We start from the raw sequence: 12,810 nt of genomic DNA, 5'->3' as shown, positions 1-12,810 counted from the left end.
CATTTATCCCTCGATATCGATACATTTTAATATGTATCCCTCACATTTATCCCTCCATATCGATACATTTTAATATGTATCCCTCACATTTATCCCTCCATATCGATACATTTTAATATGTATCCCTCACATTTATCCCTCCATATCGATACATTTTAATATGTATCCCTCACATTTATCCCTCCATATCGATACATTTTAATATGTATCCCTCACATTTATCCCTCCATATCGATACATTTTCGATATACTGCCCAGCCTTAACTGACTGGTCATACACAATGACTGACAGGTCATATAGAATGACTGACAGGTCATATATAATGACTGACAGGTCATATAGAATGATTGACAGGTCATACAGAATGACTGACAGGTCATATAGAATGACTGACAGGTCATATAGAATGACTGACAGGTCATATATAATGACTGACAGGTCATATAGAATGATTGACAGGTCATACAGAATGATTGACGGGTCATACAGAATGATTGACGGGTCATAATGATTGACGGGTCATATAGAATGACTGACAGGTCATATAGAATGACTGACAGGTCATATAGAATGATTGACAGGTCATATAGAATGATTGACAGGTCATATAGAATGATTGACAGGTACCTTCATCATCCTCTTCAGGCTCCTCCTCGTGGACTTCTGTTGAGTTAAAAAAACAACACAGTTAGTATTGTGTGTGTGTGTGTGCGTGCGTGCGCGCGCGCGCGTGCATTAAATTATCAGAACATTGCCAGTGATAGAGTAGTGTTTGTGTAAAGGTGCTGTTGTGTAATTGCTGTTCACATTCTTATTTCCAATGAAAAGAAGTGTTGAAACGTGACTTTTCTTTTCAGTAACAAAAGAGAAGAATTATCAGTGAAAAGAATCTTGGAAAACAAAAGTATTTCCAGAAACAAATGCAGGGAAAGTAGAGGAAAGCAGGGACGTGCTGGCCATTGGGAAAAGCGGGACAACTCCCGAACGGCCGGTTCATTCCCGGCCTGGACCATTAGGAAAAAAAATTAAATAAAATGTCGGCCTTCGGTCCATTTTGGGGGCTGGGAGGCCAACAAAGTAAATCGTCACTGTCGGGCAGAAATCTCCAAGTTTCAAATGTATAAATTTTTTCGCAAAGCAAAGCCCTGCTTCATCATACAAGGCTGTTGCACAAAAGTAGTGAAAATAGCAGATCGGCTGTTCTCACTAGTTTAAATCATTTTTTAAATGATAAATTCAAAAGGAACGGTTTTTGACATACAAGATTTTCACCCGACAACGACGAAAACTGTCTCTGGAGTAGTGGGAATGCCACCGTCGCCCCCTGCAATGTTGTGGCCCTCGGCTTGGTACCCTAGACATGATTCAATGTTGTGGCCCTCAGCTTGTTACCCTAGACATGATTCAATGTTGTGGCCCTCAGCTTGGTACCCTAGACATAATTCAATGTTGTGGCCCTCAGCTTGGTACCCTAGACATGATTCAATGTTGTGGCCCTCAGCTTGTTACCCTAGACATGATTCAATGTTGTGGCCCTCAGCTTGGTACCCTAGACATAATTCAATGTTGTGGCCCTCAGCTTGGTACCCTAGACATGATTCAATGTTGTGGCCCTCAGCTTGGTACCCTAGACATGATTCAATGTTGTGGCCCTGGGCTTGGTACCCTAGACATGATTCAATGTTGTGGCCCTCAGCTTGTTACCCTAGACATGATTCAATGTTGTGGCCCTCAGCTTGTTACCCTAGACATGATTCAATGTTGTGGCCCTGGGCTTGGTACCCTAGACATGATTCAATGTTGTGGCCCTCTGCTTGGTACCCTAGACATGATTCAATGTTGTGGCCCTCAGCTTGGTACCCTAGACATGATTCAATGTTGTGGCCCTGGGCTTGGTACCCTAGACATGATTCAATGTTGTGGCCCTCTGCTTGGTACCCTAGACATAATTCAATGTTGTGGCCCTGGGCTTGGTACCCTAGACATAATTCAATGTTGTGGCCCTGGGCTTGGTACCCTAGACATAATTCAATGTTGTGGCCCTCGGCTTGGTACCCTCGACATAATTCAATGTTGTGGCCCTCTGCTTGGTACCCTAGACATAATTCAATGTTGTGGCCCTCGGCTTGGTACCCTAGACATGATTCAATGTTGTGGCCCTCGGCTTGGTACCCTAGACATAATTCAATGTTGTGGCCCTCGGCTTGGTACCCTAGACATAATTCAATGTTGTGGCCCTCGGCTTGGTACCCTAGACATAATTCAATGTTGTGGCCCTCGGCTTGGTACCCTAGACATAATTCAATGTTGTGGCCCTCGGCTTGGTACCCTCAACATAATTCAATGTTGTGGCCCTCGGCTTGGTACCCTAGACATAATTCATTGTTGTGGCCCTCGGCTTGGTACCCTAGACATAATTTAATGTTGTGGCCCTCGGCTTGGTACCCTAGACATGATTCAATGTTGTGGCCCTCGGCTTGGTACCCTAGACATAATTCGGCCCTTGGGGAAAACTAATTGGGGAAACCTGGTGAAGAGGTTAAAAAAAGTGGTTTAATGTCTGAAAAAAAAAACCCCACATTAACACAAATCCAACATGGACTGATGACACTGCTGTCAATCAAGTCTATGATTATATCTGTGAAATCTATGACAATCTGCTACACAATGTTATACAACATGTAGTGGGGGTCCCTGCTTCATCTCTCTCTCAACTAACACAATGTTGTAGTGGGGGTCCCTGCTTCATCTCTCTCTCAACTAACACAATGTTGTAGTGGGGGTCCCTGCTTCATCTCTCTCTCAACTAACACAATGTTGTAGTGGGGGTCACTGCTTCATCTCTCTCTCAACTAACATGTTGTAGTGGGGGTCCCTGCTTCATCTCTCTCTCTCTCTCTCTCAACTAACACAATGTTGTAGTGGGGGTCCCTGCTTCATCTCTCTCTCTCAACTAACACAATGTTGTAGTGGGGGTCCCTGCTTCATCTCTCTCTCAACTAACATGTTGTAGTGGGGGTCCCTGCTTCATCTCTCTCTCTCTCAACTAACACAATGTTGTAGTGGGGGTCCCTGCTTCACCTCTCTCAACTAACACAATGTTGTAGTGGGGGTCCCTGCTTCATCTCTCTCTCAACTAACACACTGTTGTAGTGGGGGTCCCTGCTTCATCTCTCTCTCAACTAACACAATGTTGTAGTGGGGGTCCCTGCTTCATCTCTCTCTCAACTAACATGTTGTAGTGGGGGTCCCTGCTTCATCTCTCTCTCAACTAACACAATGTTGTAGTGGGGGTCCTGCTTCACCTCTCTCAACTAACACAATGTTGTAGTGGGGGTTCCTGCTTCACCTCTCTCTCTCAACTAACACAATGTTGTAGTGGGGGTCCCTGCTTCATCTCTCTCTCAACTAACACAATGTTGTAGTGGGGGTCCCTGCTTCACCTCTCTCAACTAACACAATGTTGTAGTGGGGGTCCCTGCTTCATCTCTCTCTTAACTAACACAATGTTGTAGAGGGGGTCCCTGCTTCATCTCTCTCTCAACTAACACAATGTTGTAGTGGGGGTCCCTGCTTCACCTCTCTCTCAACTAACACAATGTTGTAGTGGGGGTCCCTGCTTCATCTCTCTCTCAACTAAAACACTGTTGTAGTGGGGGTCCCTGCTTCATCTCTCTCTCAACTAACACAATGTTGTAGTGGGGGTCCCTGCTTCATCTCTTTCTCAACTAACACAATGTTGTAGTGGGGGTCCCCGCTTCATCTCTCTCTCAACTAACACAATGTTGTAGTGGGGGTCCCTGCTTCATCTCTCTCTCAACTAACATGTTGTAGTGGGGGTCCCTGCTTCATCTCTCTCTCAACTAACACAATGTTGTAGTGGGGGTCCCTGCTTCATCTCTCTCTCAACTAACACAATGTTGTAGTGGGGGTCCCTGCTTCACCTCTCTCTCAACTAACACAATGTTGTAGTGGGGGTCCTTGCTTCATCTCTCTCTCAACTAACACAATGTTGTAGTGGGGGTCCCTGCTTCATCTCTCTCTCAACTAACACAATGTTGTAGTGGGGGTCCCTGCTTCACCTCTCTCTCTCAACTAACACAATGTTGTAGAGGGGGTCCCTGCTTAACCTCTCTCTCAACTAAAGCCTCTATCAGAGTCCAGGGTGAAGAGCTATTCACCACACATTTTAGGTGATCAGCTATCCACCTGAAGTGTTAAAACAAGTGGAGGCCATCATAGTCAGTCACGGTGAAGTCCTATTCACCGTGACTGACTGGTCTAGATCGACCAATCAGTGAACGGGGTGATGGGCCGATCTGTCTGATAGTAAAAACAGAGAGATGTGTCGGGGTTCGCGGTGGAAAGCTCTTCATCGCGAGTAATGACGTAATGTTGTAGTTTTATGACTTAAAAAGGCTACACCGCGGTGGATAGCTTATCACCGCGGTGCCGACTATGATAGGGGCATTATGAAAAAGTTGAAGACCCCTGCTTAACACCCATGGAGCCAAACTCGTTCAGTAAGGAGATACAGCCACTGGAGGTCGCTGTGTCAAAAATCAGTTATCCCGTTGAGGAACGAGACAAAGGGTTAACTGTGCAGCTTGCAGCTGCGCGCATGTTGTGTTGTCTGTGAAAGACCCTGTTCCATACGTCATAACGTGACTCGCAAAGAAACAAAATGGAGCATCTAGGCTGCATTGATTTCTATTCTATGGTGAAACATAAAAACAGCTTTATCTCTGAATAAGGTGCAAAGAACGCCAGGGAAGCAGAGATCACGGCGACACTTTACCGCGATGGTCGGCCCCGGTTTGGATTTTAGTTTCGCAAGCGTTTGTAAACAAAGGGATTCTCTTCCTCAATCGTCAGCGGACACTCACGTGCACACGCACAAAGCTTCCGAGGCTCTTCAAAATAAAGCGAATGGCGGCAGCAGCAACAGCTAGAAATGTTAGAAACCTTGGCGGCCGTTGTGTTAAGTAGTGTGCGTGTGTGTGTGTGTGTGCGCGTGCGTGCATGCATGTGTGTGTGTGTGTGTGTGTGTGTGCGTGCATGCATGCATGTGTGTGTGTGTGTGTGCGTGCGTGCATGCATGTGTGTGTGTGCGTATGTGCATGCATGTGTGTGTGTGCGTGCACTGACCGTCATCCACCAGACCCACAGTCACAGGTTCAGACTCAGCGCTGGGTTCTCCAACACCGTAGACGTTCACCGCTCGAACCCGGAACTTATACTGACGCTCTGGGAGGAGGTTCTACATGCACACACACACACACACACACACACACACACACACACACACACACACACACACACACACACACACATTGCCAGTAAGACTCCCTAATCGGGAGATAGGTCGCTTATCTCCACAAATAGGGCAAAAATGTGTTTTTCCAAAATCTTCCTGATCCATGTTGATGACATGAGTGTAGACATACTGTGTAGTGAATTTCGTGATTTTAGGGCAAAATCTGTAGGAGCAGTGTCCAAAAATGTGTTTTTAAAAATCGGCCTGAAGGTGGCGCTATATGGGACAGATCCATGTTGATGGGATGAGTGTAGACATACTGTGTACCGATTTGTGTGATTTTAGGGCAAAAATTGTAGGAGCAGTGTCCAAAAATGTGTTTTGCAAGAATCGGCCTCATGGTGGCGCTAGAAGAGGGCCATGTGAGAAATGAGGGGTGGGTTCTCCGCGTTGCCTTGGCGGACGAATAGGTACCGACACACACACACACACACACACACACACACACACACACACACACACACACACACACACACACGCACACGCACACGCACGCACGCACACACACACACACACACATACACACACACACACCTTTTTTTCAAGAAAAGCAGATCTACATATGGCTATTATTAGGGTTAGGGTTACACACACACACACACACACACACACACGTCAGAACTCCAATACAACCTAATACAGGGTTCCCACAACCTAATACAGGGTTCCCACAGATTTTTAACAATTCATTTCCAAAACTTTTCCAGAATATTTAACCCAATTTCTAGGATCATATAACAATAATCCAGCTCAATAACACGTCGCTTACTTCTATGTGCAATGCCCAAAGACAGGTAGTGTAGTGTTTTCAGACCGTGACCCCCGAAATAATCATGTTTTAACTGGGGACCCCCCCCCCCCCCCCCCCACCCACCCTGACGAGCACTAAGAGTTGAGGAATTTTGTATAACACGGTTCTATTGTGAAAATAGCAGATAGCAGATCTGCTATTTTCACAATTTCTGCCTCTAATATTTGAACATTTGGCCCATGTTTAATGTGTCATTTCATGCTCAATCATGCTCAATCACAAGCTGTGAGTCGCAGAACGCGACGCGTTGTGAGCTTGTAGATCTGCCATTTTCATCTCGGAAGAGTTTTCTCTGCAGCGCGAGTCAACAGACTCGTACACAACAGAACTCGTCGTCATGTTAATGGTTCTCAATAAAAATGCTCAGCCTAAGCTAGAGCTTGTTTGTTTGAAAGGCAGAATAGGCACCGCCGCCGACCACTTGTTGAAACGCGCAGGCGATGCTTGTTTATTGATGATTAAGCCTAGTACAATTTATTTTTATTGTTAAATCCGTATTTTTTGTTTGTCTTTCAAAGGAGCATAACTAAATGTCTACCATTCGTCTACCAACATTAATTCTGTGTACTTATATATACAATTTTGGGTTAAAAAAATTATAAAATATATATATATATATATTAAAAAAATATATAATTAAAAACTGTTAATTAACCGGTTAATGCTGACGGCTAACCGGTTACTGGATAAACCGTTAGTGACATCCCTACTAGGGAGTGAGTCTGTTGTTCTAAGTGCGACAGGGAGTTTATTCCACAACTTGGGGGCCAGGAGGGCAAACTGTCTCGGACGAGTGGATTTTTGCCCTGGGGTTTTTAGCGAGGGTTCTGTCAGCATCCCTGTGTTGGCTGATCTGAGTGCACGGGTGGGGGTGTAGGGGTGTAGGGGAAGCCTGCTAAGTTTCTAATTTCAAAATATTTCCAGGAATGTCCTGACCGTGGGAAGCCTGCTAAAACAAAACAAAACGGTCCAAAGTCCAAGGAAAACGAGAGGACCCAGACGCGTCTCACCTGCACGTTGTAGGAGGTGGAGTTACAGGACACCAGGGGGTCCCAGGACCCCCCCAGACTGTCCCACACCTCCAGGTTGTAGCTCTGGACCGCCGAGCCCCCGTCGTACGTGGGCCCGTACCACGACACCGTCAGGCTGGAGCCGCGCACGTCTGAGAGAGCAGGGACCTTCGCTGGGGGGTCCGGTTTATCTGGGGGGAGGGGGGGTCAATGTATTGTATTTTATTAAAGGGATCCCTGGCTAATACGACAAATATGCCTTAATACATTATAATTGTCCTCTATAACCATAGACAGTTTTCACCTGTCTATGGGAGAAGTGATAACTAGCTCCTTCTCTGGCCTCCTGAAAGGTGAGTTTTCACCTGTCTATGGGAGAAGTGATAACTAGCTCCTTCTCTGGCCTCCTGAAAGGTGAGTTTTCACATGTCTATGGGAGAAGTGATAACTACCTCCTTCTCTGGCCTCCTGAAAGGTGAGTTTTCACCTGTCTATAGGAGAAGTGATAACTAGCTCCTTCTCTGGCCTCCTGAAAGGTGAGTTTTCACCTGTCTATGGGAGAAGTGATAACTAGCTCCTTCTCTGGCCTCCTGAAAGGTGAGTTTTCACCTGTCTATGGGAGAAGTGATGACTACCTCCTTCTCTGGCCTCCTGAAAGGTGAGTTTTCACCTGTCTATGGGAGAAGTGATAACTAGCTCCTTCTCTGGCCTCCTGAAAGGTGAGTTTTCAGGGCAGTTTTAAAGGATGCCAGCGAGCTGCATGTTTTAAGGCAGGCCATGAGGACCCCAGTGAGAGGACCACTACGTCTTCACACTCACAGTCTAAAATAGCTAAAATAGATGATCTACAAGCTCAAAATATGTCGTGCTGCGACGCATTTTGAGCTTGTAGATCGGCTATTTTTGCTATTATTGAATTTGCATCTTGAAAAGAGAGAGAGAGAGAGAGAGAGAGAGAGAGAGAGAGAGAGAGAGAGAGAGAGAGAGAGAGAGAGTTCAAATGTTTTCATTTGCTTCGTTCTATTGTTTTATCGCCTTTACCGTGCTAAAATGTGGGGCATGCGTACGCATGGGGGCATGTGTACAAGTGGCTAAATATGTATTTTTAGACACACTAAGTGTCTTTATTGCTATTTACAGTAACACTCCTAGCCCCCATAAGTCACATCCAAACATGAAAGGTTGCGTTGTATCTTGGGAATGGGCTTATTCTGTGTAAAATGACATATTTAGCCACTTGTACGCATGCCCCCAACCACTGAAATAAGAATCTCTAAAACAATAGAAAGAAGTAAATGAAATAATTTTAACACTCATCTTTTATATTCTTTCATTACAATCTAAAATATGAACCCTTGTTGTAAAAAAAACAAAAACTGTCCTTTAAATGATAAAATGAGTTGGGTAGTTTAGGTAGTTTCTCAACTTCTTCAGATAAGGGATAACTTTATTGTGAGAAACACTCTAACATCTTTGAACCAGATTCGTAAACATGTTGGTGTTGCTACACCTGTCCACTGTAATCCTGTTCAGATGTGGGTTTCAGAACCTGGAAAGTTGCTGCTGTCAGGGTGATTCCTTAAACTGCTTTGCCCAACTAGAGACGGAATATAACTTGACTCAAGTACAATTCTTCAGATACTTACTACTTAGAAGTTACATCCAATCCATACGTCAACATAAAAGAGAATTAAGGCTGAATAAATTGGAAAATATATTGTTGAAAGCCTCTTCTTTAAAGGGGGCATGTCACCTAAAGGGTTACTGTCACTTTAAGAATCATCTAAAAAAAAACAAGTTAATATTTTTATGATGTCATTGTGGGGATGCGCAATTATAAGCCAATCAAAAGAGTTGTTTGTATAGCCTGACTGTATGACTACTTACTGTACTGGTCAGCTGTTGTTGGGGGGCGAGGGCAACAAATCTTTCTAAATGCAAAGAAAATTACCTGTTCTAACAAAACTTACGAGACACAATATAAGATCCTTCACAGAGGCAGAAATTGTGAAAATAGCAGTTCTACATGCTCACAACACCTCGCAACGCGAGGTGTTGTGAGCATGTAGATCTGCTATTTTCAAAATAGAACCGTGTTATACGAAATGTAATGTCTCAACTCTTAGTGCTCGTCAGGTTAAGGGAGTCCCCAGTTAAAATATGATTATTTTGGGGATCGCGGGCTGAAAAGGTTGAGAACCACTGAGGTAAAGCATGGATACATCATAAGAATTGCTCTGTACGCCGCAAGGCTTTCAATCTTACAAAAATGGCTTAATGAGGACCCCCCCCCGATATCAAATTATGGTATGAAAAACATGTCAATACTACCAATGGAGAGGTTATCATATCCTACTAAGAGGCACGCAAGCTGATTAACGTTAACGATTGGTCACCGATTGCAAGATACTTAAAAGAGGAAAATGGAAAACAGTAATTTGCATGGGAACGACGGATACATGAGTAGACAGGACTACTACAACTTATTATTATATACGTACTGTATAGGGCTGGGACTTTGAATGATTGGTGCTGATGAATTAATTAGAGAATCAATGTGATAATGCTAGTGATTATGGAGAAAAGAGAGAGAGAGAAAAGAGGAAAAAAGTGTTTTGATCACGCTTGTTTTGTTTTTGTTTGAGTCCCAGTATTTTGATAGTGATGATAGTTACCTACTCATCCCGCGAGGGAAATTCAGATATCGCAGCCCAACCATAGAGTATATATAAAATAGAGAGCGGACGAGCCCCGCCCCCACTATCATTTCAATGCAAGTGCTCAGTGGCGTTTTGAAGCAACGGCTACGTGCTAGCATGTAGCTAATCCAGGTGCATTCTGGGGGAAATTGGAACCAGCTCTGGTTCCAAAATGACGTCACTCTGCTTCTCCGCTCAGAGGAAGGATTGTCTGGAGTGGAGGGGGCGGGGCCAAAATGCGAGTTTAGGCTGCAGTTCCAACTTTGGCCACCATCGGGTTGCTTCAAATCTAGCCCTGGGTTCTGGGGGCTTGAGCTCAACCCAGCTGCTTTTTTTATCAGCTTTGACCCAGCTGAACTCAAGCCAGTGATGCCCACAAGGAGCGCAAGGGGGGAGGGGAGCAGTGGTAGCTGGAGCGGGGAATCGTACCTGCGACCTCTGGGGCCTCCGGAGTCCTAGGTGTGGACACTGACCACTCAGCTATCACTGCTCTTTTGCTTTTGTGTGTCTTGTTATGCGTGTATGCGTTTGTCCAACGTATGTCCTTGTTATGAGTAAACACAAGTTTAAAAATCTAATAAAAACAATGAAAGAGGTAGTTTAGGGTAGTTTAGGGGATTTTTGGCTGTGTGAATATGGTCTATTGCATCCTTTTGGGTGCATTCTTCCTCATGACCATGCTATCTGCAGTACCAAGACCTGTCAGTAGATGGCAGTCAGACCACGTTCTGAGCCTCATGAATACAAGCAGTCTGTTAGACCAGTGCTTCTCAACCTGTGGGTCGGGACCCCCAGGGGGTCCCCAAATTATTTTGAGGATGATTAACTTAATGCGCAACATTGATTTCTCTCTCAACAGTAAACAAACCAACATAAAGTTTAAGTGTATAGAGGGTATCTGCACATTTCTAAAGTGACAATTTAAGGACTTTTTGATACCTCTAAAATGACAAATTAAACATTGGCCAAATTGTCAAATATTAGAGGCAGACATTTTGAAAATAGCAGATCTACAAGCTCACAGCACCTAGCGTTGCGTCCCCAGTTAGAATATGATTATTTTGGGGGTGGTGGACTGAAAGGGTTGAGTGTTAGACTTCACATTTACTAACCCTAACCATTCTGTTGGACCTTCAGGAAGGTCTCCCCTAATTATCATGACTCATTTTATACCAACACATTCTACAGTATGTGTTTATCATGAAGCACCAAGGAATAGGCTACTTCATCTAATATAAGAATATAATTACCATGACTCATTTTATACCAACACATTCTACAGTATGTGTTTATCAAGAAGCACCAAGGAATAGGCTACTTCATCTAATATAAGCCAACTTCTATCACTGGACTGGACAGCTATATGTGTACCACACAACACAAGGTAAGAAAGACAACAAATAGCAGCACTTAATTAATATACCTACAAGTGAATTTAACACCTAAACGGTGTGTTAATGTATTTATTGAGGTAAGGGTGTCATCGCACCACATTCTGGGCCCTGGGTACAAGGATTCACAGCGGGCCCACATGAATGTTCTTCATCAGGGGATTTCAAAAATAGCAGATCTACAAGCTCACAGTGTGGCACTCGGTGCCGCGCTGTGAGCTTGTATATCTGCTATTTTTCAATAGCTAAAGTATAAAATAATTAAGGCCCTTCCACCTTGGGCCCTAGTAACTCAGTCCCACTGATCTACAAGCCTAGAAGCTGACACGGAAGCAACGCAGTGTAGTCTAGGAGATCTGCTATGTTAATACACGGGCAACACATTGCTACGGCTGATCATAAATCAGACATGACTCCGCAGCGTTTTGCAGTGGAGAGAGTTGAACAGAGAGTTGAACAGAGAGTTGAACAGAGAGTTGAACAGAGAGTTGAACAGAGCGATTGACATGAAATAAGTGTCAAAGTGAACTTTTATATCACTCCAAAGGTGCAGAGATTGTTGACAAAACGTTACATAACGTCATATTGAAGTGGTTTGTTTGGATATCTCAACTAAAGTCAAAACAGTGAGATGCACGCAGCACAAACCAGCTGTCGTCGGCACAACAAGACTACAGAGAAACAGAATAAAAGCCATTTCTACCTTTCAAGTTCTTTGAGGTCCGAGAAGAGTATGAACATGTGTGTAAAATATCTAACGTACTGTATGTGAGGCTGTGCGCCAGGCCGCCAGCCCTGCAATGCTGAAGCAGCTTACCAAATCAATACTGCATCGTCTTTTGGATAATTATATGGGAAGCGAGCGCAGTTTCATCCTATTGAATACACAATCCCTGAGTACAGTAGGCATACAGTGGAGAAAGACAGAAGACAACGACTCCAGGTACTCAAACTGTCTGCGCTGTCTGTCTGTCTGTCTGTCTGTCTGTCTGTCTGTCTGTCTGTCTGTCTGTCTGTGAAGAATGCTGAGGAAAGTTGCAATGATCCTGTGTCTTTGAATTAATATCTGGAGCAAACATCTCCAGCCTTGTATGATTGATTTAATAGCCTACTTTATTAGCAGTTTGGGAGGAAAATTAGGTCTTCGAACTGCCAACATTATAAAATTATACAGTAGGCTATATAATAATAAACATGATATCAAATATATTATGGATCAAAATGGGGGGGGGGAGGGGATCTTTTTTTTGGGGGGAGCGGGAAGTGAACGGGAGTGATTTTGACCAGGAGCGGGATGGGATAGCAATATGTGTGTGTGTGTGTGTGTGTGTGTGTGTGTGTGTGTGTGTGTGTGTGTGTGTGTGTGTGTGTAGCCATATTACATCACCAATTACATCCTAGACTTATATCCTAGTCTTTATCCTCAGCGTTTTGCCATAGCAATGTGTGTGTGTGTAGCCTGTATTACATCACCAATTACCAATTGAAGACGTTATGCAAGCACGACCACCGCTCACTTCACATTGGGTGTGATTTTGTTCAGAAAACGTTTAGGATTTAGAAGCGCAGTGTCTCAATGAA

The 12,810-nt window shown here is 44.1% G+C and overlaps 1 protein-coding gene across 1 annotated transcript in view; it reads right to left on the bottom strand.

The window, feature by feature from the left end:
- The window catches only part of mylkb (myosin light chain kinase b), a gene marked incomplete at both ends in the record, with an annotated part of 118,918 nt that overhangs the window by 68,509 nt on the left and 37,599 nt on the right, over positions 1-12,810 (bottom strand). Inside the window, 3 exons of the mRNA XM_080752954.1 lie at positions 629-664; positions 5,150-5,261; positions 7,140-7,330. Coding sequence (XP_080609080.1) covers positions 629-664; positions 5,150-5,261; positions 7,140-7,330 — 339 coding nt within the window. The remainder of the gene's footprint in view (positions 1-628; positions 665-5,149; positions 5,262-7,139; positions 7,331-12,810) is intronic.

Source organism: Nannobrachium achirus (assembly GCF_963921795.1).
Source record: "Nannobrachium achirus genome assembly, chromosome: 22".
NCBI classification, from domain to species: Eukaryota; Metazoa; Chordata; class Actinopteri; order Myctophiformes; family Myctophidae; genus Nannobrachium; species Nannobrachium achirus.
The sequence above is the reverse complement of the archived record's forward strand: the minus strand, read 5'-3'. Positions and strand labels throughout refer to the sequence as shown.